This window comes from Amblyomma mixtum, chromosome 3, assembly GCF_055824585.1.
Source record: "Amblyomma mixtum isolate Tamu chromosome 3, ASM5582458v1, whole genome shotgun sequence".
Lineage (NCBI taxonomy): Eukaryota > Metazoa > Arthropoda > Arachnida > Ixodida > Ixodidae > Amblyomma > Amblyomma mixtum.
Window position 1 is genome coordinate 434,785,180 of NC_143014.1, and position 26,821 is coordinate 434,812,000.

The 26,821-nt window shown below is 46.7% G+C and overlaps 2 protein-coding genes across 11 annotated transcripts in view; one reads left to right on the forward strand and one right to left on the reverse strand.

Moving 5' to 3' along the window:
* The first annotated feature begins 1,172 nt into the window (after positions 1-1,172).
* LOC149358186 (BTB/POZ domain-containing protein KCTD9-like) lies at positions 1,173-18,896 on the forward strand. Its single transcript, XM_089585115.1, has 11 exons — positions 1,173-1,385; positions 3,021-3,142; positions 3,455-3,498; positions 5,480-5,567; positions 7,659-7,855; positions 8,911-8,978; positions 10,679-10,774; positions 12,206-12,325; positions 14,496-14,610; positions 15,478-15,611; positions 16,009-18,896. The coding sequence occupies exons 1-11, from the start codon at positions 1,173-1,175 to the stop codon at positions 16,057-16,059; spliced, it is 1,248 nt and encodes a 415-aa protein (XP_089441241.1). The 3' UTR covers positions 16,060-18,896.
* A 2,418-nt stretch (positions 18,897-21,314) lies between these two features.
* Rbfox1 (RNA-binding Fox protein 1) overlaps positions 21,315-26,821 on the reverse strand; it is a 150,555-nt gene continuing 145,048 nt past the window's right edge. For all 10 annotated transcript variants that reach the window (XM_089585112.1, XM_089585111.1, XM_089585107.1 and 7 more), the window contains one exon: positions 21,315-26,677. In XM_089585112.1, the coding sequence (XP_089441238.1) occupies positions 26,633-26,677 (45 nt within the window). In that variant the 3' untranslated portion in view covers positions 21,315-26,632. The remainder of the gene's footprint in view (positions 26,678-26,821) is intronic.

A 26,821-nucleotide genomic window follows, 5' to 3' on the forward strand; every position in this document is an offset into this window, starting at 1 on the left:
CACTATAGGGAAAACATTGGAACTGATTGCACATTTCAATTGTAACCATTTGAATATTCCAATTGGTTCCATTCGTGATGTATATGCGCCTGTTCGCCTTGATTTCCATAAAAGCATGTTCCCTTCAATTCCTTACAAAATTGTTGAATGACAGTAGGCACAGTGTCTCCCTGCAATCCTCACAAATCAGTTTTTCTTTTGCCCATTATAATATGTAAAGTTGCAGAAATATTTCTCACACTGCGTGTGGGTAAAATAACCACCTGGACTAATGGGTCCACTATTGGTTGGTCCAGTTAAACGCAACTGGTCCAATTGGATATTCCATTACCGTCCAGTTGGAAACTGAACTGGTCCAACTAGAACCAATTGGAAATCCAATTATTTCCAATGTTGTTTTTTTACTGGCGATTGACGCTATTGCATATTGAGCTATCAATAAGTATTTAATATTACAGATGTCTGCTTGCAACAGGAAATGGCAAAACCTGTTATTGTGGGAGAAAATGACGTAGTGGAGGGCTCCGGAATAATTTCGACCACCTGGGGATCTTTAACGTGCACCAATGTCTCACATCACAGGGGCGCCTTTTGTGCTTCGCCTCCATCGAAACGCGGCCGCCGCAGCATGTTTCGAACCCGGGTACTCCGGCTCAATAGCCGAGCGTCTTCCACTAGAGCTACCGCAGCGGTTTCTGTTTATTTTTTATTATTCGAGAAGTCTTCCATGAGGCATAAGTTGAGAAAGAGGGAGTGGAATGTAGGATACATAAAGTTAAAAGAATGGGTGGAGACCAGTTTCTGCGAGGTAGTCGCATAGGCTGCTGGTGAACTGATTTTTCATAGTCCACTTCACATAGTCTCCTTCACGGTTCCACCTCAGGCCCCCCTCCCTGAGTAGCCGTTTTTTAATAGGGGCCGTCGCTGGGCAAGTCCTCAACAGGTGCCGCACATCACAAATGCCCGGTGCAAGCGCCGCAGTGAGGGCACCTGTCAGTCGCTGGCAGATCTTTATAACGCCATAGATGACGGACAGATGTGGTCAGAGCCGCCCGATTCCGGCGTCAATGATACCTCCTCCTGCCGAGTAAAGACTACGGGAGAGGGTGCGAACACGGAGGAATTAGAGCGCGTGTGCGCTGGCGCAGAGCTTGTGAAGTGAAGAAGAGGTGATGGGGAAGAAGTGGAGGCGTGCCCAGGCGGTAGACGCAGGTCTCCGACTCGTCGACGACGCGCCTTCCGCCGTCGCCGCATGGGGTCGGGCGTCGAGTGAGCCTCCTTACACCATGCGGCGTAAAAAGCGCCGACACCCAGACCCTGCACGTGGCGAAAGCAGCTCCGTCAGAATAACTGTGTTCAAGAATGGAGAGAACCGAGATGGCAAGGTGCGTCCACCGACACGATCGCCACCGCGACATCCTCGTAAAAATGTGAAATATGCTCGGTGTGGTAGCGTAGGTCGGACTTCTGGGGTGGCTCATCAGCTACTCAATCGCATCGTCGACAACTATAGAGGGGCCAGCTCGAGTGGCTTAAGCACGTATGGGATGCTGCGCAGGCACAAGCCGGTTGATTGTTTCTTTGTCCCCACAAATCTGCATGCCGTCCCCATAGGAGTCTTACCAGCCGCCGCGGTGGCTCAGTGGTTACGGCACTCGGCTACTGACCCGAAAGATGCGGGTTCGATCGCGGCCGCGGTGGTCGAATTTTCGATGGCCCGTGTACTGTGCGATGCCAGTGCACGTTAAAGAACTCCAGGTGGTCGAAATTATCCGGAGCCTTCCACTACGGCACCTCTCATAGCCTGGGTCGCTTTGGGACGTTAAACCTCTTAGAACCAAACCAAACCATAGGCGTCTTACGAGACGACTTCAATGTCAGTGTCTGTGGTGTCTGAAGACACTGTTTGTGCATTTATGCACGGGTCTGATTGCCATTGTTATGTATATCCCTTCCCACACAATAATGCCAGTCCGGGCGCTGTAGGTGTTGTAAATAAATAAATAAAACGGGGGAGGGGGAGGGGGGGCTATGGCTACAACGATCGAGCGACCACAGGCCGGTCGCGTCCGCCGACTGTATAAGTAGTGGAATTAAAATGGGCCTCTCTCACACGTTACACGCTGTTTACTGGACGAGTGCCGAACGTGGCATCTTGTATAGGTGAGAGCGATGCAACACGACATATAGTGCCTTATTTTGCAACGCAGCTGTTCGCTCGTTTACCGGTTGAGCAGTATTGATGGTGGTTCAGCCGATCACTTGGCCACGGATCGATCACCTGACTCGATATCATACAATGGTTCTGATTGGTTCTCAGAATCGCGACGTCATCACGCACGTGACCCCTTCGACGCTTGTAATTATAGTTCCCAAAATCATGTCACTCGAGCAAAATCCACTCCTTGGCTGCTAAAATCCTTGAATCATCCCCTCCACCTGATGGCATCATCACCCCTCTGGATCTCTGCACACAGCGAAACACCCAAGCAACACGGCCGCTCACACCCAAGCCGGAGCAATCGTCAACCGGGCTGAGAGCGACATGACATCACGCCATCTGTCACACGGCGTAACACGCCACTTGACGTGTGGCGTGTTACGGCGTGTGACAGCTAAGTGGCGTGATGGCAGGCAGTAGCAAAGCGAAACGTCACCTGCCTCGGCGAGAGCGGAGGAATGGACGACGGGAAGGTATGGCTGCCATGGGAAGGTCCCGGAGGGTGGCTAGCAGCGTAACGGTCACCTGCCAGCGGTGGAAGGTGGCGTGTGAAGAGCCGCGCTCAAATTTTGCATTACTGGCTGTCGTAATCGTCAAAGTTTTTATCCTTGTGAAGGACATCACAAACCACTCCTTGTGTCTACCGTCGGATCGAGGAATGTTCGAGGCTCTTTGTTTGTTACCGTTTTCAGCTAGCTTAGCGTGCTATAAATGCACGCGATCCCGCTGTGAACTTTGTCATACCGACGCTCAAACATGGAAACCACTGACATTTCATACGCGTGTCCCGTGCATCAAGGTGTTCCTGGTACCGGATCGTCTCGGAAGACTGCTCGCGGCCATCAGCGAGAAGTTTGGGATGGCGGCAAGCAGGCTCTTCACACGAGAGGGCGCCGAAATCTTCAACATAGACGCAATCAAGTGGGTCACCCTCGACCGAAACGCCCACTACAGTCAGATACAACTCAATAACAAAGCGGCAAATGCTCCTTAAAAGAGCCCCTTTAGCCAATGGCGTCGACCGATTCTCCCCACTGACCGATCCCCTTAGATCTGCCAGCGTGAAATCGCAGGGAGGTGGCAGAAGGGGAATAACCACGGCTTATTCGGATTAACTGCAGCGTCATTAAAACCGGTCGACGCCATTGGCTGGAGCTGGCCTTCTTTGAGGGGCATCTGCCGCTTCGTTCTTGAGTTGCACCCGACTATAGTCATCATTCAAATGCTTCGCAGGGATGACGACGTGCTGGTGGTTTCGCCTGGTGAAAATTTCAAAGGTGAGCTGCACTGCTCTGTTTGTCGATGCAGGCAGAGTCATTCTTCCTGAGGCCCTAGGATTCGGAGAAAACAATGTACATGTAAATAAATCTTCGGTGGAAGTTAGCAAAAAGCGATTGGAAGATTGGTGGCTCGAAAGCAGAGAGGTGAAATGAGGTTAGAAGTGTAGGAAAACGTATTTAAAGAAAATTGTGAAGTACGTGTAATAATTTACAACACAGTTAAACAAAAATAAAGAAAAAAAAGCCGAGCATGGTGGCAATTGCCAGCACCCCGTTTCAAAGAGGACGCTCTATGTTCCATCCGCCCATCCATCGATGCCTTAGTGTTTTGTGCAACGTCCTTACCTGCATAGAAATGATCGAGAACGGCGGGGGTCCGTATTAGCTCAGCAGGAATAATCATAGGCCATTTCCTTACCTAATCTATCCAGTCCTATTTTCTTCTCCCTGCTTCCATGGCTGGCGTTCTGTCAGACCGACCTTATATTTCTCGAGCACCGACTCACGGCACAGAAAATGATAATTACAGAGGACAACGCCAGCCGATTTTTGTTCTCAGTAGAAATCAGTTCTATGGCCCTTTCTGGCCATGTTGTTGTTTGTTTGGCAGCAGAAGGTGTGTTTGTACCGAGGAAATTGGATTTAAGAATTTTCCCGCCAGTCGATTCAAACTACTGATGTCGTGACCTTTTTAAAAAGGACTCCGAGATCACCGATAGGAACGGAATGGCGGCGTAGCTTATCGTCAGCGATCCCCTTAGAAAAATTGTCCTGACGCACCGAAGTTTCAGTTTAAGAAGTTTAACGTCCTGAAGCGACTCAGGATATGACGGACGCCGTAGTGGAGGGCTCCGGACAATTTCGATCACCTGAGGTTCTTCAACGTGTACTGAAATCGCACAGTACAAGGGCCTCTAGAATTTCGCCTCTATCGAAATTCGACCGCCGCGGCCGGGATCGAACCCCCGCCTTCCGGGTCAGCAGCCGAGCGCCGTAACCACTGAGCCACCGCGGCGGCCGCACCGAAGTTTGCAGCCGGTGGTGGCGGTACCTCTACTGAGTTTTTTGACGTTTTCCAGGCTATTAAGGCTCCGTTAACGGAGTTCTAATAAGCTCTCTCAAATCAAAAAGTTGTAAATATGCCTCTTTTTCATTAAAGTGCGGTAATCTATTGATGCAGGCCAACTTCACTTTGCCCTCAGTGTCCCTTTAATGGAGTTTTACGCATCGGAGCAACCTTGTGGGTATATGAGAAATTCAGTGATTTCGACAGCATGGTGGTAAAAAAAGAACAAATTAGAAAAGGACACAGGAAGTACGGCCAGAAATATCATCGAATACAAAGTGGCGATCTCCTTGTTGCTGGGCTCCGCTTCCTATGGAAAATAAACCTATAGGCCGCCGCGGTGGCTCAGTGGTTATGGCGCTCTGCTGCTGGCCCGAAAGACGCGGGTTCGATCCCGGCTGCGGCGGCTGAATTTCGATGGAGGCGAAATTCTAGAGGCCCGTGTGCTGTGCGATGTGAGTGCACGTTAAAGAACCCCAGGTGGTCGAAATTTCCGCAGCCCTTCACTACGGCGTTCCTCATAGCCTGAGCCGCTTTGGGACGTTAAACCATCACAAACCGAACCGAAAAAGTAAACCTGTCAACAAAAAATTGCCCCGATTTACCTGGTTAAGCTGAATGCGACTTAAGTGCGCTCGCACGCTCGCCCTTGTTTATATTCTGCTTTTTATAGGTTTGAAAATTCTTGGTGCACCCAAATGTTCTTGCAGTAGTTCGTCTGCCTTCCTCTTGCGATAAGCCGCCCTTCTGTTCGGCGGTCTCTGAAGCCACTTGTACATGCCTCTAGGTTGCGCGGGAGAGCATTTTTCGGGCAACTAGCGCCACAGAGAAATGCAGCTTATCTAACTTTTAGATAAGCCATGCTTGGAGCTTCTGGATATGGCGGTCAGCCTCTAACTTTCACGCCCGCAGCGCTACCGTCGAAGCCACTGCCCCTGTGCCCCGGCGACACGGATGCGATTCTGATCAACGTCGGTGGACAGCGCTTTGAAACAACAAAGTAAGTCTTCTTTCCCAAAGGAGCAACTTCATTTACCCGTGGAATCTTGGATGCTGATGTGGCTAAATACTGGAAGCACTGCATAGTCGTACGGAAGGGCGACTAACCGGTTTGAGGCAGGTTTCGCAAAGGTTGACAAAGGAACAAGCCGCGCGAATACCTTTCATTTCTGTTAGCGGAGCTACATGAGTAGCCAACGGAAACGGTCTTTTCTAGCGTATTTTTATAAAAGCAAGGCCAATGTCCCAATGGGCCTGCTGAGAGGTAAATCCAAGCAAAAGCTAATCCTAACGGCAAAAACGCCGAAAATTACTGTGGTCATAATGCATATCTTTGGCAGGCGACAAAGCAGTTCTTAATTTCGCTCTTGATATACTGTATGCGCCTGCGTATTTACCCCCCGTTTTATCCTCCTTCGACACTCGGAAGTCATCAAAATTAGCTAAACTTAATTATGATCGAGTAATCTTTTCCTTAATAGCTCTGCTTTTTTACACTTTAGGAATGAAAGAACCATTAGTGAGTGACGAAATCCTGGAAGTTCATAACTTTTGTTCAACATTTTCAAAGAAAAGACATTACAGGCTTGAAGGAAAGCACCACCCTCTTTTCTAATGCCGTATTCCAATCATCGACCCGGAGCAAGTTTTCTTTCTTTCTTTTTTTAAATATGAAGATTTGCCATGCGGTCGAAAAGCTCGTCCAGAAACCTGAGCAGGCTCCAGCTCATAGCGTTGTCCTTTAGCCACCAGGAAACGCTCCCTTGTAGCCTCAAGTCTAACTTCCAGTAATCCATAACATACGAGTAGCGCAAAACCAGGACGACGGACACAAGGGGAGAGAACACACACCAACAACACAGGAAAAAAGGTGCGATAAAATGCGATAAAAAATGTGAGACCACGGATGTTTTGAACCCAAGAAGGCCAGCTCTCGTTTAGACAAGGAAATGGACGGAGTACTAACGCAGTTATCTTGTAATGTTATGGATCAATACCGACTTGCCCAAATTTCCACCCTGGTGAATTCCAGTAATCATCTTGTTCTTTTTTTTTTAATGCGATGTTGATTGCCTCAGGGCATAAAACGGCATGTAATGATAAATGAGGATGCCTAAATAAATGAGTAAAGGTTCGCTGATCTAATGAAATCGAGCAGTGAACGATGATGAGGTCCTTGTATCCAAGCGGTGTATGAAGCACTATTATCGGGCGAAAGACCCGCTGCCGCCAGGTGCCTTTCGCCCGATAATAGTGCTCTTCAGTCCCGCATTCCTGGACACGTCCACAAAAGGTGGAGAAAATCCACCTCAGCAGGCGGCGTAGAACATCTGTCACATCTTCTGGGCACTGCATCTTCCCGAGAGCCCCATCGCTCCGTGAAACCAAAGAGCGTGTTCCAGTGGGCGATTCGGATTCACATCCTGGGTTCTGATTGGACCGTGGTGGATATCGTGCTCCTTCACCGATTCGGAGAGCTGCTCGCTCCAGATCGCCAACTGGAATATGTCATAGGTCGTAGTGGTAGTGGATTCGGAGCCTATAGCTTCTGTAAGCACCCTGATCTCGCAGTGCTCTTGCATGGTGTATGCAAGCCACATGGTACAGCCTTTGTCAAAAGTTTAGAGCCCAGGGGTTTGCTTCTGGGCCATATTGCTTTGCTCGTAATGCGTCCTCAGCGTCCCATATCTCCTGAGGGTAAGAAGATTTTTGGTCCTGCTCCCTCCGATGCGCAGGACTTCCATTAGTGCTACAGGAGTGCCACAATAGTGCTTGGAAGCAAACCCCCTGGACTCTAAACTTTTGACAAAGGCTGTACATACACTAATTAGAGCCAAAAGTGTCAAAAAATTGGTCGGGCCAAAGCAAAAGTGGCGCCAAATTTGAAAACGCCGGAAGTGTGGTACCACGTGACCAGAAGTGTGGGTGGAGTCAACGCGTGGCGCCAAATTTGAAAACGAAGCGTGCCGCGAAGTTTGGAAACTCATGCTTACGCATTCCTCCAATGCGGGTGCCGCAGTGATCTCTAACGTTTTATTATTATTATTCTGGCCAACGGTGCCGCATTCCGTCTTCTTTCTCCCTACGCAAGAACTGCGTTGTTTCGTCAGCAGCCTCGTTCGCTACTCGGCTGCTTGTTCAGCCAGAACGCGGACCAGGGCCTGTGCCTGAAGGAGAGGGACGCCAGCGGAGCCTACCTGGTCGACCGCTGCCCGACATACTTCGCGCCGCTACTCGAATGCCTGCACGGCGAAGAGCTACGAGTCGACAAAGGTGTTTCACCCCGTGGTACGTGTGCATTTATACACGGTCCTAGTTTGAGGTGGCGGTTAGCGGAAGAAGGCGATGGGGGTTGACACGCTGGAAAGATCTGGGTGGTCATCAGGCTGCTTCTTGGGCGTGCGTTCGCTTGAAGCGGAGAAGATAGTCTCAGTAGCCACTGCACACCACCGCCACAGCGTTCAGAACAGCTGCGAAAGAGTGAATAGAATTATGCACCTCATTAAAGCGTTTATCCAGCGCAGAAGTTGTATGCGTACGATTTGTGTATTTGCGATTACTCCTTTTTTTTTTTTTTCGAGGCATCCTCGCAGTGACGTCACGGCGCGGGAGTCATGTCGGTGGTTGGGAAGGCTCTTCGCCTGGCGTATTCGTTTGCGTTGACGTCGGACGCGGGGCACGCCACGCAGGGAGCGCTCGCTCGGGTGACGTCACGATGCTGGTCACTTCATAACCATCGCTGTGAGCTGGTCACGGCTCACGGTGAGGCTTCACAGTTGGCCACGTGACTGTATACCCTGCTACTACGCGAACGCCGAAGGAGACAGAAGGAATGGTCTACAAACAACTGCTGAGCTGTAAAAGTAATTCACCGGTCGTTTACGCCTCCCCCCCCCCCGCGCGGTAACGCGAATTTTAGCGACAACTATGTGATGCAAGTTTTTGCTCGGGAGCCAACTGTGTTTATGGCGTTTGTGCTTGCATTCAGTTACTTCGTTCTTACCCTGCACCAGCTATAGTAAAATATAACTCAAGAACACAGCGGCTTTCCCCTTTCAAACGACACCCCCTTCCAGCCAATGGCGTCGGCCAATTCGCGTGACACTGATAGTGTGACAAAGCAGAGAGCGGTAGATGAAAGGGGATAATCCTTTCCCTCTATGGTCCGGGATAGATCCCTCTCTTTATTAGGGCGCTGCTCCCTGCATTGTCACGCTATAGCAGGCTCATGAAAATCGGCCGACGCCAATGGCCGGAAGGGGATCCTTTAACGGGGAAAGGCCGCTGCGTTTTCAGATGTATCCTAGTATAGTAAGCCTACTATTATACGCTCCATTTTTCAGGCGTCCTAGAAGAGGCCAAATTTTTTGGGTTAGACTGGATGATACCTGAACTGGAGGAAATGTGCAAGGTACGACATTAGGTCAGTGGGTGCCGTTCACGACGCGCCACACTGATGCCGCGGTGATACATAAAATTTCTAAGCGCTTACGCTCCCAAACTCGCTACCGCTCTAAACTCGGCGAAGGCTATCGCCCTGCTGCTGGCAGTCCTTTGCTAATAAGACCTGCAGTAAAGTACAGGAATAACTTTATCATAACCTGGGCTACCGCAATGATCGCCACGGCCGCAAGGCCACGTGCCTGGCACTGACCACGTGACCGGATGATGCACTACGCGTAGAGCGTCAAACATCATCTGGGCGAGGCCCTTACGTCTGCGGCCTATATGTTTGCCAGTCTTTGGCCAGTGTCAATCCCCAAAGCTGGGCCGACCTTGGTGGCCAACGTTGGGTGGACCTAAATATGGTTGGCCACAGTACGTCGGTTAGACGTCGGGCCAAGGTTGTTTCTTTTCTGCTTGGGGTGCTGCCGCCGTTTTCTGCAGTTTAAACGTATACGTGCTTTGCACACCACTGGCCGGTGACGCGAACTCGCTGCTTGGAATGCTCTGTGGTAGAACCCTCAAACCTGCGGCAGCAGGTCATATGCATAACAGACAGACTATGGAGCTAGGGAGGAACTCGCAGAAATGACGGCGGAAATCTGACGCATTGAGCCGCTACTAACGCGAGAAAAAATAGCGCGAGGAAAGCTGTTTTATTTTATTTCGCTTGTCAGGTATACAAGAAAAAAGTCTTTTTTTTTCTCTGACAAGTGACAACAAAGGCGCCCTACCAGGAATTTCCACCTAAAAGCGCTTTCAGAATTCGCTAGTCTGAAATGGTAAACGATTTATTTAAAAAAAATAGCCGTTCAATGAGATGTTATGTTGTCCAACACTCTTAGAAAAAAGGTAGTAGTACTTACTAACTTTTTGGGTAGTAACTGGTAGTCACATATGTTACTACCCTACTACTGTTAGTAGCTGCAGTTACTAACTCGTTGAGTTAGTAACGGCTGCGACCCGCAGTTAGTAACAGGAAGCTAGTAGTATTTACTAAAAAAATGACTATAAACTCGTATATATTGCGAGATTCATCGTACGGTGTGCTGCCGTGGCTTGTATAATTTATGCGTACTCGAAAAATAAAAAAGAAGGCTTCATAGTGAACTTGACTAATTCCGGAATCCAGACAGAGCTATCAGAGCGTGCTGGATGTAAATCACGCACTTAGGTTTAAGCTTATCGCGCATTACATGTACAAACTATGCGAGGTGATGGCATGAACTACCTTACCGTGCGCACACAAAGGTGCAGAGGTAAATCTTTCTCAGTCTTATATACTCCGTAAATCAGACTCTCATTTACGGGCTAGTGGCTCTTACCGGTTGAGCTAAGATACCAGCGTTAATTATGAAGTTGAGATTGTAAAAACAGCTTAGTCTACCTAACCATATGCCCCTGCAGAAATGTTTAATTACAAAACCAATTTATTAGCACGACAGTCTGCGTCAGTTATATTCTTTGATTTTATTTTAGTGTTAAAGGAGCGGTTACGAACTAGGTAGTAACTAGCGACCATAGTTAGTAAAATGGTAGCAAGGGCTACTTTTACTGACTATACCTTGAAGAGGGTAGTAAATAGCTGATAAAAAGTAGTAAAACGAAGTCACAGTTAGTAGCTGTTACACTTACTACTTTTTACTATTTTTTTTTAAGTGTGAACAGCAAGAAGAATGCGGCTTAAGAGGCCGTGTCTCGCTGACCCGACAGGATGTGGTCCGAATCTTGATCAAAACGCCAGTGTCCGAGATCCGCTTTGAGGTAAGTGCAGAACATCGACATTTTGGTCATCTCGGCCGATCGCAAGCCTGAACTGCGCGTTAAACGGCAACTCCGTAGGATAACACATGTGAGTTGACCGGCGCGAATTATATTTCTTGGACCTTCCTGTAATTAGTTCCGATAAATAGTTTTTTTTTTCAGGATGATGAATAGAACAATTATAAGACAACAAAAGCTAGGAAACCGAAACTATAGATTTTGACCAAATATCACGTAATAAGGACCAAAGCATGACATCACGGATACTGTAACAAAACCTCTTGTGTGCACGTTGATTGGCTAAACTGGCAACTGTGACTGTAAAATTGGTTGCTCTGAAATAGAACGCCGTCCGGATGGGAAATTTGACATTTCCCTGTGGAATAATTTACCCCTGAGTTGAAAATTACCTATGTGTTTGTCTATGTTTAAATCTATTTTAAAAAGTTTTCTTTTGCAGCAATAAGTGGAGTGTAGAAAATTATTGTCCTTAATTATTTGCTAGAAATTTCGACTTTGTTTTTTGTGGTTTGACAACAGTATCCTCGTATTCTAAATTGTTTCTTTGTGTGTCTTTTAACAACGGTGTATTTTGTACAATATTATTTAAAGTGGTTTGTTATTTTTGTTTTGCTTGTCTGTTTGTTTGCCGCCCTGCTAATCTTCTATTTCATTTCCATTATATAAATATTCTTCATTTAAATTACCATTGTTATAACTGGTAATTGTACCTGCCTGTGATGCTGCTTGTTTTTTATTCATCTACCGGGGGTCCCGTGACAGTCGCTTCACTTTGGGACCCTCGCCTGTATAATCAATTTATGTAACCAATATGTACCCAATAAATTCTTATCTAAAAAAAAAGGATCAAGGCACTGGAGAAAGCCGCAAACCGGCTTTACCGGCCGAACCTTTAGTATGGCAGCGGCCCGACGTCGATCACGATATGCGACCAGACTAATAAAAAAAAACCTAGAGTTCTTGAAAATTGACTGAAATCTTCGCATTAATTACGCTCTTGCACACTGCGCATGTAACCATTTTGATCGAATCGCGTTAGAGCTGAGGTATTCAAATATGCAGTTGCTGTAAAGTTCTCATGCGTTAGCACAGCAGGTCTCACCAGTGGAAATGTAATGTGGCTGGCTCAAGGAAAAGTTTTCTTGCGATGATTACAAAATTCAAGAGATGGTCTTCTGGCTGGACAATCTTTCGGGTCAGCAGCCGAGCGCCATATCTGCTGAGCCACCGCGGCGGCTGTATATTTGTAGAAACAATGACCAGACAACAACGGACGTGTCAGTCCATGGCGAGCTGAGCATCTGAGCTTTCGTGCTTTTCATTAGTTTATTTCCAACAACTTTGTAGGTAGATAAATTATTAACGAAGACTTGGAATAAGTAGTTGGACCTGCTTCGGACTTTGAATCAGGGCGAAGACTTGAGGGGTGCTGACTTGTCCCGGTTGAACCTACGGCGCGTCGACTTCAAGCGAGCTGACCTGCGGCACAGCTGTCTCGAGTTCGCCGACCTGTCCCAGGCTGACCTGGAGGTGAGCGTTGGATACCAGTGGCGGTAATTGGCAGGGACTTAGCCAGACTTCACAGCTCTAGGGGCAGAGGGAAGAGATGCAGTGGGTTATAATATGGTCACAGCCGTCCCTCTGCTCTTATGAGGACAAATGCACTTGCACTCACCTTCCCTTGGACTTTTTACAACTGTATTTGTATTATTTATTTACACGTACTTTCAATCTACTGGGAATTTTAACAGGAAGGGCTTTTGACAGTAAACATGGCGAGTAAGCAAGATAAAATAGTACAGTAACAGCACTCTAAAATGGCCCATACAGTAAATATACACCAAGAGCAGATTGATGGTACGAGGTCTGTTAGAAAAGTATCCGACTTTATTTTTTTTTTTTGCGAACACCTGATGGATGTGAAACAAGCGCGCTTACAGCAGCCGACCTTGAACCCTCGTGCGCATGCACGAATTTTTTCCCGCCTGCCGATAGCGTCAGTCGCTGGGAAGCAGCGTTTGAGTGAGGCAGTGCGCAGTGCTCTCGTCGGTTTTTTGTTGCAAGGAAAATGGCGGAGCGAGAGGAGCAGCGCTACTACCTCAAATTTTGCCAGAAACTTGGCGATAGCCAAGTGGAAACCATTTGAAATGTTCAGACGGCTTTCGGTGATGATGCTATGAGCAGCACACAGATTAAGCAGTGGTGCAATTGGTTTAAAGACAGCCGCACATCCGTGGAGAGAGAGCCACGCTCCGGTCGGCCATCAACATGCCGAAATGACCAGGTCATTGCCGAAGTGAACGCTGTGGTGATGCGGGACTGTTGTGTGACTATCCGAGAAATTGCGGGAGAGGTGGACATCAGCAATTTTTCTGCACATTCCATTATCACCGAAGATTTGGCCATGGAGAGAGATGCGGCGAAATTCGTGCCGAAGCTGCTGACGGTGGAGAAAAAGCAGCTTCGTGTTGAAGTCTCACAGGAGATGCTGGATTCCACAAACAGTTACCCTGACTTCACCGACGCCGTAATCACTAGTGACGAGTCTTGGGCGTACGGGTACGACCCGGAAACCAAATCCCAGTCGTCACAGAGGACGCATTCCACGTCACCAAGACCAAAGAAGGCCCGCCAAGTGCGCAGCAATGTCAAAGTGATGCTGACTGCGTTTTTGACTCCCACTGTGTGGTACACCACGAGTACGCACCCCACAGGGTCAAAGAATGACTAAATAGTACTACAGGGATGTCCTCCATCGCCTACGTGGTGCTGTGCGGCGCAAGAGACCGGAATTGAAGTCAACAAGAAATTGGCGCATCCCTCGCGGCATTGCTCCTGCACATTCCTCGCATTTGATTCAGACTTTTCTGGCGAAAAACCAGACTCCTGTAGTTCAACAGGCTCCTTACTCTCCTGATATGTCCCCCTATGACTTCTGGCTGTTTCCTAAAATGAAGAGGCCACTGAAAGGAGCGCCATTTCAGAAAAGAAAGGACATTGTGGCTGCAACGACGGCAGAGCTAAATTCCATTCCGAAAAGGGCCTTTTCGGAATAGTTCCAACAATGGCAGCACCGATGGGAGATGTATATGGAGCCCCAAGGAGACTACTTTGAAGGTTATTAGGTTTCCAACGCTCCAGTTATGCCAGTTTTTTTTCTTCGGCCAAAGGTCGGATACTTTTCTAACAGACCTCGTATATAGAGAATACAGCGAGACACTTAATTAAGCATTATCAGCACATAAACACACCGGAGACATCATTCGTATGAAAACATGAGTAGATTGGGTGGACTAGTCATAGGCTAAAATAGCATTGCAGAAGATGAGTAATGGCGATAAAATGTGGTATTATAATGAAGTGACTAAGACAGACTGACACTTGGCAATGTTTACTTACTTTAAGAAAATGTTCAATATAGCGGCGATGGCAATGGAATGATCAAGGTAGCTTCATTCTCTTATTTAAGTGGGAAAAAGGAGTAAATGAAAGGTACACAGGAGACGCCAAGAATCGAATTGCTGAGAAATGTGCTTTTTACTGCACGTGACGCATGAAAAAGTAGACATAAACGGCGCAATGAAAAATAGTCTCAGCACAGAGAACTAGGAATTGTATCAGATTATAGTCGCACAGATTCACCTGTATCAGTAGCTTCCGGTGTCCATTAAAAAAAATGCTTCCGATCGTTGCCCACAAGGGTGCGCAGTTGCTGGGAGCAAAGATGGCGCACGCCAACTTGGAGGGCGCCGACCTCAACTCATGCAACATGGGAGATCCGGACGCCAGCGCCGAGAACAGCGCCGACCTCCGAGGTGATTCGCGCTCTTGCACAGTCCAGCCGCTAAATGCTTTATGCCGCGAGAGGCTCGTCAGATCTACTGTCATCAGGACTTCGTTCTCCTGGTCTCAACCATTTTTTCCCCCCCATATGGTCACAACAAACTCTCGCAGCCGGAATCCTACGCATCTCTTTTCGGCAAGGCGTGCTTCGGGTACTTAAACAATGGGGTGCAATGAGTGAGAGAAAAACACGGTTTAATGACATCCTAGTCGAAATCGAGAGGAAAGATTGGGCTGGGTTTATAGGTTTATTAAAACTAAATATAGATCGGTGTGAAAAGCGGCCCAATGGCGGTTCTGGTTTTGGGATCCGTCATCTAAACTTGGATATACGTGTATTCGGATGTATGGTTATACGCTCTCAACTAAGACAGCCAGTGACCAAAGTGCTGACGGTCACGAGGATGATTTCAGTCTGGAGCATGGTGTAAGAAACAGCGACTCGCTTGTGGTTTGTCATACGCAATGCGAAACGCGCGATAGACGACCATTAGATACTCCAACACAGCGCGTACCGCAATCCCGTACCGCGAGCCACCACGTTACCGTCAACAGCACGCACGCCTGCAGCGTCGGAACCAATCAGCGTGTGGACAGTGACGGGGCGCGGTACGCGGTAAGCGATAGCAGTAGCTGTACGCACTATGCTAAATGTAGACTTTTGGAATAGGTTGACCCTGTTCTAAAACTCTATAGTCATTAGCGCGAGTGCCGTAGTGCAAGTGACTCCGTGTAAAGTCCCTAGATCAGCTTTGCTAAGTTGACCTAGGGACTTCAGCTCCGTGTTGCTCAGCACTTTGCGAGCTTGTATATGTTGCCGTCGGTCGTTGTGCAACCAGGGGCGAACCTGACGGACGCGAAGCTGGACGACAGTGTCATGTACGGTGTCAACCTCCGCGATGCGAAACTGAAGAATGCCAGCCTGCGGCGGTGCGACCTTCGCTGCGCGGCCCTCGCAAGCACAGATATTACGGTGCGTGGATCTCTGTTTTTTGCTGTGCTTTTTTGTGAGCCACCTGTGAAAGCCACATTACGTAGCCACATCCTATATACACCAAGAAACAAACAGCAAGGATGCGATTGAGGAGTTGACGCCGCTTGCCCCGCCCCCTTGTCGGAGGAGGGGGGGAGGAGTTGACGTCGCTTGCCCTGCCCCTTTGTCGGAGAGGCGCAGCGGAAATAGAGGAGCTGAGAGAACACTTTTGGGATGCTTTTGTGTGCTCCTGTTCTACCAATGGAATGCGCCATTAGAGGGTACCAGACTGCCCAGCGTGTTTTGACCTGCCCCCCGCCGCCGCAACCGGATTCAATTATCTACCCTATCGCCGGAGAAACCGACTAGGCACCGGCCTTCTACTTCTGTTTTTCAGATTTGTGACCTGCGAGGTGCTCTCCTCAGCGGAGTAGATCTTTGCCCGTGATGGCCTGCGAACCTCTGCGCACACATCCTGCTCAAGACATCATCCGTGCCACTCAAAACTAGGCAGAATGAGCCCCAGTGAATTTTTCCGGCACGTACCCAAAACTACGTCTGGACAAAAGCACTTTCGAACGGGAACTGTTTATGAACGGAATTTTTCATATGTTATAAGATTTCTCTATAACAATAAATATAACCGCAGATCTCCCGTCGACTGGCTTCCAGTATTTTTTTTGCTATCAACCCTTTTACTACCGTCAAAAGCGTTCCCCATTCGTTTTCTATGACAGTCTTAACTGCTCGATGCGAGCGATGGAAGCACATCAAAAGAAAGATCTTGCTACATATCAGAAGAATGGACCATAATTATCTTCAATATACCTCACAGTTCTCCAATATTCAAAATTTGTGTCCAAGAATGTTGGGCATGTTTGTTCGTGAACAGCGGACATAAGATACCTAATGAATGTGACGCTACAGTGAAAATCTCTGTCCGATTCTTACTATCTGCCCACCTGAGCGCTGCTTCCAGTCACAGCGAGAACATGAGGCCCCGTAATAATAATGACTGCCATTACAGGGACATTCCTGCGCAAAACTGCTTGCGCAGTAGTGAGATGGTTACAAATAGTGCTTGATAAGTGTACTGTGATGATCCTACAAACATTCCACTACACAGCTTGCGAACTACCTTTCCCCATGCTCTCTCTGTATTCCTGGCACCAGCCAATTCGCGGAATGACTCATCGCCTCCTCCATGCCCTGCCAGCATGCAAACATCCATGTAACTGGACTGCTAAGATACATTTTTGCAGGAAAACTCCGATAACAACCCAGTAACAACACCAGGACCCACGGATACCCGAATCATAGCAAAATATCCTAACACCTTTGAGTACTTGCGAGGGATGTCTGTGGGAAGCCCTTGCTTTAGATGTCCTGACACGTTATCCGGTGGATATCTCGTCCGGGCGATATTATGGACATGCATTTGCTTTGGGACAGTTTCAAAAAAATCTGTTTGTATTGCATCAATACTTTTGTACCAAACAGGCACAAAAAAGAAAGAAATGAAACACCATGGATGACACGCAATATAATTCAAATGAGGCGAAGGGTAAAACGACACAAGAAGAAACGCGCAGATCCTGATGTGCTCAAGGAATTACTGGACAACCTAGCACGTGCCTTACGTGATTCAAAAGATTATTTCTTCAACACATCCCTTCAAAACTTTATAAAAACCGAGCCAAGTAAGTTTTGGAATTATATTAGTGAAAAAAAGAAAGCAGTCACACAAATTTTGGTGGACAACACTACGGTATGTGATCCAAAGGCTATTATTGCTCAGCATTTTAATAGTTATTTTCAAAGTGTATTTTCTGTCCCGAGCACATGTACTGACAATAGCCGAGTGCATTATCTCGCCGAAGTGAATTTTATTACTTACCCTGGTGTCTTTTCCATGTTGCTGAACCTAAAAACCAAAACATCATGTGGCCCTGACAACATTCCAAACGCATTTCTGCGACGTTATGCTGAAACTCTGGCTAAATTCCTAGTCATAATTTTTCGTGCTTCAATGTCAATAAGTAAAATACCTGATGACTGGAGGACAGCCCGAATTGTTCCCGTTTATAAAAAAGGAGACCGTCTTCTCTTGCAGAACTACCGTCCCAAATCATTGACGTCCCCATGCTGTAAGCTATTAGAACATATAGTTGCACACTGCATGAATGAATTTTTAGAAAAAAATCGCGTACTAACTAGCTTCCAGCACGGGTTCAGAAAAGGATTCTCGACGGTAACACAGCTAATTACAGTAATAAATTCATTTGCTTCCTGTATAGATAATCAAGGCCAAATCGACGCAATATTTCTGGATTTTAGCAAAGCATTTGACAAAGTTCCTCATGATAAACTAATTTTTAAAATGAAAGAAATTGGCATTCCTGATATTTTAGTAACATGGATTACTGCATACTTAAAAGACCGCAAACAGTTTGTTGAAGTGGGTGGACGACGTTCGGGCTCTCTTCCAGTTTCATCCGGTGTTCCCCAAGGAAGTGTTTTGGGCTCTCTGCTTTTTCTTTTGTATGTGAATGATATTGTTCAAGTTGTTAACCCACCAGTGCATATTCGATTGTTCGCTGACGATTGCGTTCTATACCGAGAAGTTACAAATAAGGAAGATCAATGTGACCTGGACAGAGCTTTGAACAATGTTTTCGAATGGTGCGACCAATGGGGCATGATTCTGAATGCTGATAAATCTGTTTATATGCCGATAACCCGAAAAACTGTACGTCATAGCCATACATATAAATTAGGCTCTCTCCCTCTTCAACAAGTATCCAACTACAAATACCTAGGAGTAACCATAAGTAGCAATCTATCATGGAACTTGCACATAAACAATATCTCTGCTCTGCTGCATTTCGAAAACTGTGTTGCTTAAGACATTAACTAAAAAATGCTCCTTCTAACATTAAACTACTTTGCTATTCTTCAATAATTAGACCTAAACTGGTATATGCATGCATAGTGTGGGACCCGTATACTAAATTTAACGTAAAAATCTGGAAAGAATACAGAGAAGAGCCGTCAGGTTTATTTTTAATAAATACGCAAGGACTGACTCCCCAACCACTTTAATGGAGATTAATAAAATTGAACTGCTTGAACATCGGAGACGTAAGCTTAGGTTAGAATTTATTTCTCTCTTATTACATAACAAACTTGGTTTGGATCCCTCATCATACTTAACGCCACACCAACCAGACAAACTCATCAACACCATCCCACTACTCTAACCCCTATATTCGCTAGAACAGACACAAGTTTTCGTTCTTTCCACGCACAATAACAGATTGGAATCAGCTAGTTAAACCATTGTCTCATGAGTTTTAACCAATTATTGCTGTATTGTGTTGTTCTTTTTTTGAACTGTTGCATTTTTTTTGCCGTTTGATTGACTTGTGCGCCCACCCTGCTTGGACTCAGTGTCCGCAGTATTTTGTAAATAAATAAATAAAATAAACTTGAATCACGTCTCATTACGTTTTCCAATGTTCGCCACAAACATTGCAAAGTGGATTCATATTCTTTTTTTTCTAACAGAAGACACCTGCAACATGGCCTGCTCTTCATTTCTTTGTGTCATCACAGATTCATAACTGACTGAAATAATATTGCACAACTTGCAAGAGCCACTGGCTTCAAAAGGAGGGTCTTACATTTGGAGCATATAAGCGTGTGGGAATTCTTTGTTCTGTGGATGTATGCTCAATAAGTTGGTGCTGCGCGACTTCTGCTTTGTAGCGGTTCTGTCGCCTGATCTGTTTCACATATGCTTGTTCAGTGTTCCGTGCGACAGCGTGTGATGCTATGCAAATGTTGCCTGTAAAAATATACTGGGCGAAGCAGCTACACCACTGTAATCAGCTGTATTATATTTCTTAATGTCTAAATCACAGACAATGAAAATTAGGATTTGCAAATATTTTTCAAGTAGGCTCAACAAGTTTCCTTACTTGAGCCCCAAAAAATCCTGGCAAAATTTACCGTTATCTGACCAATACCCAATATTTTCTTGTTAAGGCCAATAAAAATCCTCAGGGACTTCAACAGACCTCCCTTGGATACAAAAAATGGGGATATGTGAGGGATGCCTGTGGGTGTCTCTCTGCACTTTCTGGGGACATCCGCATGTCCTTTCAGGATTTCACAGGGATATCCCCTGTCAGTGTTGCCTCTGGGAATGTCCGAGTGTTCCCTCAACACACTCGCGCAATGGAGTGCACGCCGATCCTTCTTATGACTAGTTTGTGGTGCCACCACAGGGTGGTGTCGATTTCGCTAAAATCGGACGGCTGTAATTTGGACTAGAAGGCACACCGAACAAAATGCCATGAGATAGACACGGTATGCAGTGCCTGTAGAGAGTAAAGGAAACGGTTGAACACTTGATACTTTTTTTGCGAAAGGCTTCACCTTACAGTTCAAAGCAACAAGGCTGATTTATTCAATGGATTAGGGTTGACAGTGGAGGCACACATAATCAGCCCAATATTGGAAATAGCTGGTTTCACTCTGGCCCTTTATAGCACCAGCCTTTGCCAATACATTTCCAATATTGGGCTGATTACCTGTGCTGTTGAAGTAATATAGACCTTAAACAGGGTAGAGACAACCGGAGGAGATTTCATTCCCACTCTGAAGGTCATGGAGAGATAGAGAAAGCTTCTATTTGCACTGTCAAAAATGACGGGAGAAGAAGGCTGTAGCCCAAACCCCCATTCATTCCCCTAACCGTCGGAATCGTTTGTGCTAAAGGCGAAGGGGTGCGTTCCCAGTATTAAGAGACGCAGACCGCCACCCGATTTTAAGAGTCAGCCTATCCATCCATCGCCAATAGGGCCAACATTGGAAGTAAGCCTAGACTTGCCAGCGGCACGCAGACTTTAAACCAAGTTCTGTTGCAGGTTAGTAATGCAACGGGCCAATATCGCTAAGGTCGATGTTCTCATTGGACCGATGTTGGGGCACCTATGCTGGGCCGTGTAAGGCACATGTTCATCTCCAAGGTCGGGCTGCGACATTGGTTGGACTTTAGGCTCAAGTTGTTTTGTCCATTCAGTTTCTACCGGAGGGGAAGCAGGGGCGAGCCTTGACGCCCGGCTTCAAAAAATGTGACGTAACTGCCTCTGCAGAGTTTTCCTTCCTCCACGAGAGGGCACTGGCTATCCCGAGCTGCATAACTGTCCGGAAGCCACATATTCTCGCAAGGACTGCTGGGTGTCTTTGACCCATGGCGCAGCCAACAGCATGGAGGAAGGAAAGAATTCGGAAGAGGTGTTTACGTCACATTTTTTGAAGCCAGGCATGAAAGCTTCCCCCAAACCCCTACTTGGCCGCAGTCTCAGGGCGGTTGCGCAGCAATGTAGCAGACGGCGCCGCTACGACCAGCGTTACTACTTGCTGACGCCGTTGGCCATGCTCCTTGTAGTCCTTGCGAAAGTGCGACTTCCGGCGCACTTTTTGGAGTGTGCTCGGATAGTGAGGGTCTCTCCTGAACTTTTCTTCGTCCATGACCAATAGTACCGTTGGGCGCAGCGGTGTCCGAATCATTGGCAAGTCTCAGATGCCGGTTGTCCGGCTTATAAAATGCGACGTAACGGTAACGGCCCCTCATAAGTTCTTTCGTTCCTCCATGCGTTCGCGTGTTGTAAGCCGAACCAATAAAGGATGGACGTATACATCGGCCGCTTCGTTTATTCAACCAGTATACATACGTTGAGGACACATAGAAGATAGAAAAAAGAAACGACTGCTTCTCCACTTCCCGCTTCACTTGTTTCTGTTTCGTAACAAGAGATTCATTGTGTGTATTGTCCGCATCACATCCGAAGGAACAGTTAAAAGAAGCAAAATCAAAGCTCAACACACACCACTCATGATGACAAGGGTTGTCAGCTTCTTACACATTGCAAGGTGGCAACGGCTGGGCCTGTGCCAAATAGAATCAAGGGTTTCGTATTTCCCCACAAGGTTCCCACAAAGCTTTAATACTTTGGTCAGCTTTCTGCTGATCTGTTCGATAAAACATCAGAAAAAGAAAGTGCCCTTGTTATGGTGATGCTTTCAACCTAGCCATTAAAAAAAATACAAGAATGAAGCACTGGGAAGCAAGACTACATTACAGGCTGCAATGCATTACAAGTAATTTTGTACTTGAACAAACACCACATCATGTACTGCCTGTATTTTGCTCACTTCTAACTAAATGCAGAGGCACACACACACAAACTTTTTTCGAAACTCAAATCTCTAGTCACCGAGCAAAAAAAAAAAAAATATGCAAGAAAAACAAATGGCAAGGCTGTGCACATGAAAAATGCAAAACCTTGATGCAGCAATAAAATCCACTGGGAAAACTTTCTACTATAATCTCAATTAATAAAAAGAAAGACTGCAATAAACACTCTTGAGGTAGACAAAAGCTAGGACACACTTTTAAACAAAACAACGAAGCTCAATAAATGTGGCTATGCGAGGAGAAAGAAAACAGTCAAAACTTCCAATGTGAAAAACTTTAACCTCAAAAGTTTCGGTGTTCTAGGAAAAGGAGAACAGCTGCAAGAGCTATTACGAAATAGTGCCACTCAGCCTTGTTGATGGGAGAAGGAATGCAAATAAGAAACACGTGAAAGCTGAACGTGAAGACTCGTCTACAGACACGCAACTACTGCAAAAGCATAAAAAAAAATTCCAGCTGCCATTCACATCCACAGTAAACAGGGGGTGCACAAAAGAGAAGCCTGGAGAGAGACAAAACACGGTCAAAGCAAGCAAGCAAGCACGAATGAATCAGAGCAAATGAGAGCAGCATTACTGAAATGTCCACTCTACTACTGCAGCTCTTCAAAGTACATGCAGTTCTGTGCAAACACACGAGGAGCATGACAAATTCTGCAACTGTCAGATCTGCACGTGACAGTAACCGAGTCCTTCAGAGGCACGCTAGCGTACGTGTGTGTTCTGCACACCATGCAAATAGCGCACTACAAAAAATTTCCAAGATGCAAGATGCCACGCTGCTCAAAAAGCATTACAAAGTTTGAACTCAAATACAAAGCCAGTAGCTAACTACACATCAAAAGTTATGTTTTCCAAGAAAAGCTTGCGCCTGCTATGCGAGAGAGGCCCAAACGAGAAAAATTGCCGGGTGTTCACGCGGTCAAAAAAATCCGACGCCCTCCACCTGCTTTGAAGAATCATCATGAACACTGAATGGGGAAGTGGATGAAACTACGTGTAATGCTGCCTCGGGTGACAAAGCCTAGCAGCGCAAAGCGGGGGTCAAAGAGCAGTGTTGGACGATAGGAATGAAACTGTAACGACACGTACAACTGTCGTCAAAATGCAAATGTACAAGCTCAGGGGCATGCACAAACTCTTGAAAGCTGGGCGAGGAAGCACAACTAGCATCCGACTGAAGCGGGTGGGGGGGTGGGAAGAACTAGCAAATGCTATTGTGCCAGGCTGGTGGATTCGGCATGTTTGACTCCACCGCCGTTCTCAAAGAGTGGCAACCACATTATCAAAAACGCGGGTGACGCGCAGAGTAATAGCTGCTCCAGATAAACACGCAGAGCTTAGACAGGGAGAGAGAGACGGAGAGAGAGGTGCATTGAGAGAGAAGGGGGCCATCTCAAAGAAATGCCTTGGCCAACTATCCGCAAGTTTACAGCTGGCTATCACTGCTATCAAAAAATGAAGGCTTGGCAATGTTTCCAAATTTCTGTGCTCATAGAACTGGTACTGCGTAAGTCCTAGATAGATAATTTAGATATAATGCCAGAGTCGCTTTGGGACAAACAACCCCCATAAACCAATTCTGCAACACGCAGTGTAGTTAGGCTGGCAGCCTGCATGCACAAGAGGATCATGGGAAGGCAGAAACAGAGCAAAATGCATGCAGTCATGATTTCCCTAAAAAAAAAGTAGCTATTTCATCCCGTGTCTTCTAAGACTGAATGCTTAGGGCTGACACATATCTGTGTAGACGAACGACGGATTGGTCCATAAGAAATGATTGCATAAAAATTTATAGCCAGCTTAGTGAGACCAAAATGGAGCATTTACAGTACTCAACTCCCCCTAAAAAAACAAGGAAAATGTAAGCAAGTGTAAAGAAATCGTATAAAGGTACGCACTTTAATTCACTCAGCACACACATACACACCACTGCACAGCTAGGGTTTAACAGATTTCAGAATGAGGGAAAGAAGTGGCAGAGTCACTAGGACAGTGCGGGACAATAAATATGTACAAGAAAAAAAAAAAAAAAGAAACAGCCTATGCGCGCCCGACGTCGTGCGACCACCCCAGAGTATTTTTTTTCTTTGGCGACATGACTGACTGCCCTAGGCATCCACCTCGGAAACAAACTTGCATCGTCTGCCACAGAGTGGAAGTGAGACCCGGCAGAGTTTAGCAGACAGCCCCCTCCCATTTGCAGAGTACGTTCACGGGCTGCGTTTTCTGGGATATTTGCGACAGCCAACTTCTGAGAAACCATCAAGACCGCCACACAATCACCAAGACTGAATTCAAGGCCTGCCCAAATTACGAGCTGATGACCGTTCTGCAATCTCCATGTATAGTATTGTGCATCTTCATTGTGAAGGCAAAAAATTTTCTCGCCTCAACTGCCAGATCGTTGTATGCTGAAACTGCGCACAGAACTTGGGTATTGCGGTAACTTTTGCCTCATAGTAAGTTTGTCGACAGTACTTACTTGGTTCAGCCTCGCATGATGCAAACTCTTAATCATCTGCCTTGAAATCGACCAACTGAAAGCCGTCAACTCTGGGTTTTTGTTAGTGGTGCCATCTGTTAGCATAGGAAAGCACCACGACGCGAAGGACGCTGGTGGCTTTCAGTTCGTCTATCTCGGCACAAACGATTACAGAGTTGCATCATCCGTGGCTGAATCAAGTGTCGTTCTAAAGCTTGCCACGAGACGAAAGTTACCGCAATACATAACTCTGTGCTCAGCTTTACCGCAAACGAGCCAGCGGTTAAGGCAAGAAAATTGTTTGAAGTCTTCACGATAAAGACGTACAATACTGTATTTGACACTAGATACAGCGAGATCTTGCATGTTTACAGTAGATTTTCAGTGATCACTCAGCAGCAGTTTGCGGTCTAGTCCCACGCAATTTGTGTATGCAAACCAATCGCATGTTCAAACCAGTCTGTTCATACTCTGGCAACAGAAAAAACAAGAACGAGTGAGTACCAGGTCACAAATTTAGTCCCCTCCACAAAGAGTGAACTTGCAGCAAATGAGCAATGCTGTTTTTCAGGGTGAAGAAGTACCACTTACAGTCGACCAATTCCCACAACCAGATAACACATTAGTTGGCAAACATTTTTCTTTTTGCATCTCTGCTTTTATTTCAACTCCCTCCCTACAGTGGTCGTGGCAGGCCCACATTCCTCACACGAGGGGGTTTTCGGGGGACAGGAAAAGGCTTGCATGAACTCTACACGTCAACTGACCAAGAACAGGAAAAATGACGGGCAGAGAGTTACATTTTTCTTGTACAAACAAAAACAGTGACTTGCTCCAAACAAGGGGAGGAGGGGAGGGTGGCTCTTACAAGAAGGTACGCACTTCACATGCGAGAGAATGTCGCTCTTCCGCGACAAGAACAGAAAGCTAACTGGTTGAGTGCTGGGCGACCAATCGTGTGAACTGTCCTTCCTGGGCATTTCGTTTTTATCTTTTGCGTTTCAGCGACGGACCTTAGACACTGCGCGCAGAAGTGGTGGTGACCTGAATTGCAACGCGACAAAGAAAAAAAAAAGAAGAAACGACACAAAACACAAATGCTAAAAACGCCCCTTGGCAACAACAACGCAAACATAAAAGGGGGGAAAGAAAAAACAAAACCGTTGATAAACGAAAGGCCGACGCAGCTAAGAGAAGGAGGGATCTAACCAAAATACACGAAGGAGTAGGGAAAATGACGATGCAACTGTTTAAAAAAAAAAAAATGATAACGCTGACTCTCGCTTGCTCGAAAGAAAAACTTAAATTATACACTACCACTGCGGTCGCTGCTTCACAGTGGTGAGAATATGCATGTGAAAATGCGGAGCCAGACACCAATGTGGGGGGAAAAGAATTAAAAAAAAAAATAACCCGAAAAAGCCCATTAATGACGCTGGCAGAGGGGAGAGAGTGACAGATTGTGGGGAGGAGGGCAAGGGAGACACACATGCCTATGTATGCAAGCCACGACGCAGACAGTGCGTGGGTATACAATCTGGGCGTACCAAGCGGGCTGTGATGACCACCACAGTACATACAAAGAGGGGAATAAAAAAAAGGAGAAATGGCAAAAAGAAGGGGGGCAGAGAGAAGGATAGGGGGTAGGACACAGACGAGACAGCATCTTTCTCGCACACGAGGTGATGACATGACGCTACTCACAGAGAAACTCTAGGCCAAGAGTAACAGGAGTTTCACTAAGCCAGCAGACACGGAGAGAAGAGGTCCCAAAAACGCCCCCAAAGACGAAAGTAAAAAGGGTACAGTTTGCAAGGCCAGCAAAAAAAGCCAAATCCAATCCAGGCCTCCTCTTTCCTTCTACCCCTCAATGAAGAGAGAAAACTGGCGAAAAAAAAAATAAAAAAAAAAAACTAGGAAGGGACGTGAGCACGCTTTTCCACAGGAGCGCTCGGTGGTGGTGGTGGTGAGAAGCGCGGCAGTGAAAAACGGAGAGTCCTCGCGTATTTCGTCCCCTCCCTCCGACGTCCGTCCGTGCTTTCTTCCCTTTTTGCGGCGAGTAAGAACAAAAACGCGAAAATAGGGGAGAGAAGAAAAAAAAGAGAGCGAATGAGAAACGAGACAGGGGGAGGAGTGACGAAGGCGGCGGCGGTGAAGCTCGACATCATGCTGGTCGTCGCCGGCGACAACGAGGCTCTGCTTCCTCCTCTTGCCCCCTCCTTTCCCTCGTCTCTCTCCCCACCCGACGTAGCTGCTCGTCTGGGCGACACCTTCAGTAAGGAGTGAAGCGGTTGTAGCCACTCCTGTAGACCGCCGTCTGCACAAACGGGAACAAGGCCGTCAGCATGACCGTCAACACATGGCAAAATTACTTGCGAAAACCAATTAAATGAATTTGCAGTTACTTCATACAAAGAAATGACTTTTTTTTTTCTGTTTTGATATAAATAAGTACACTAGT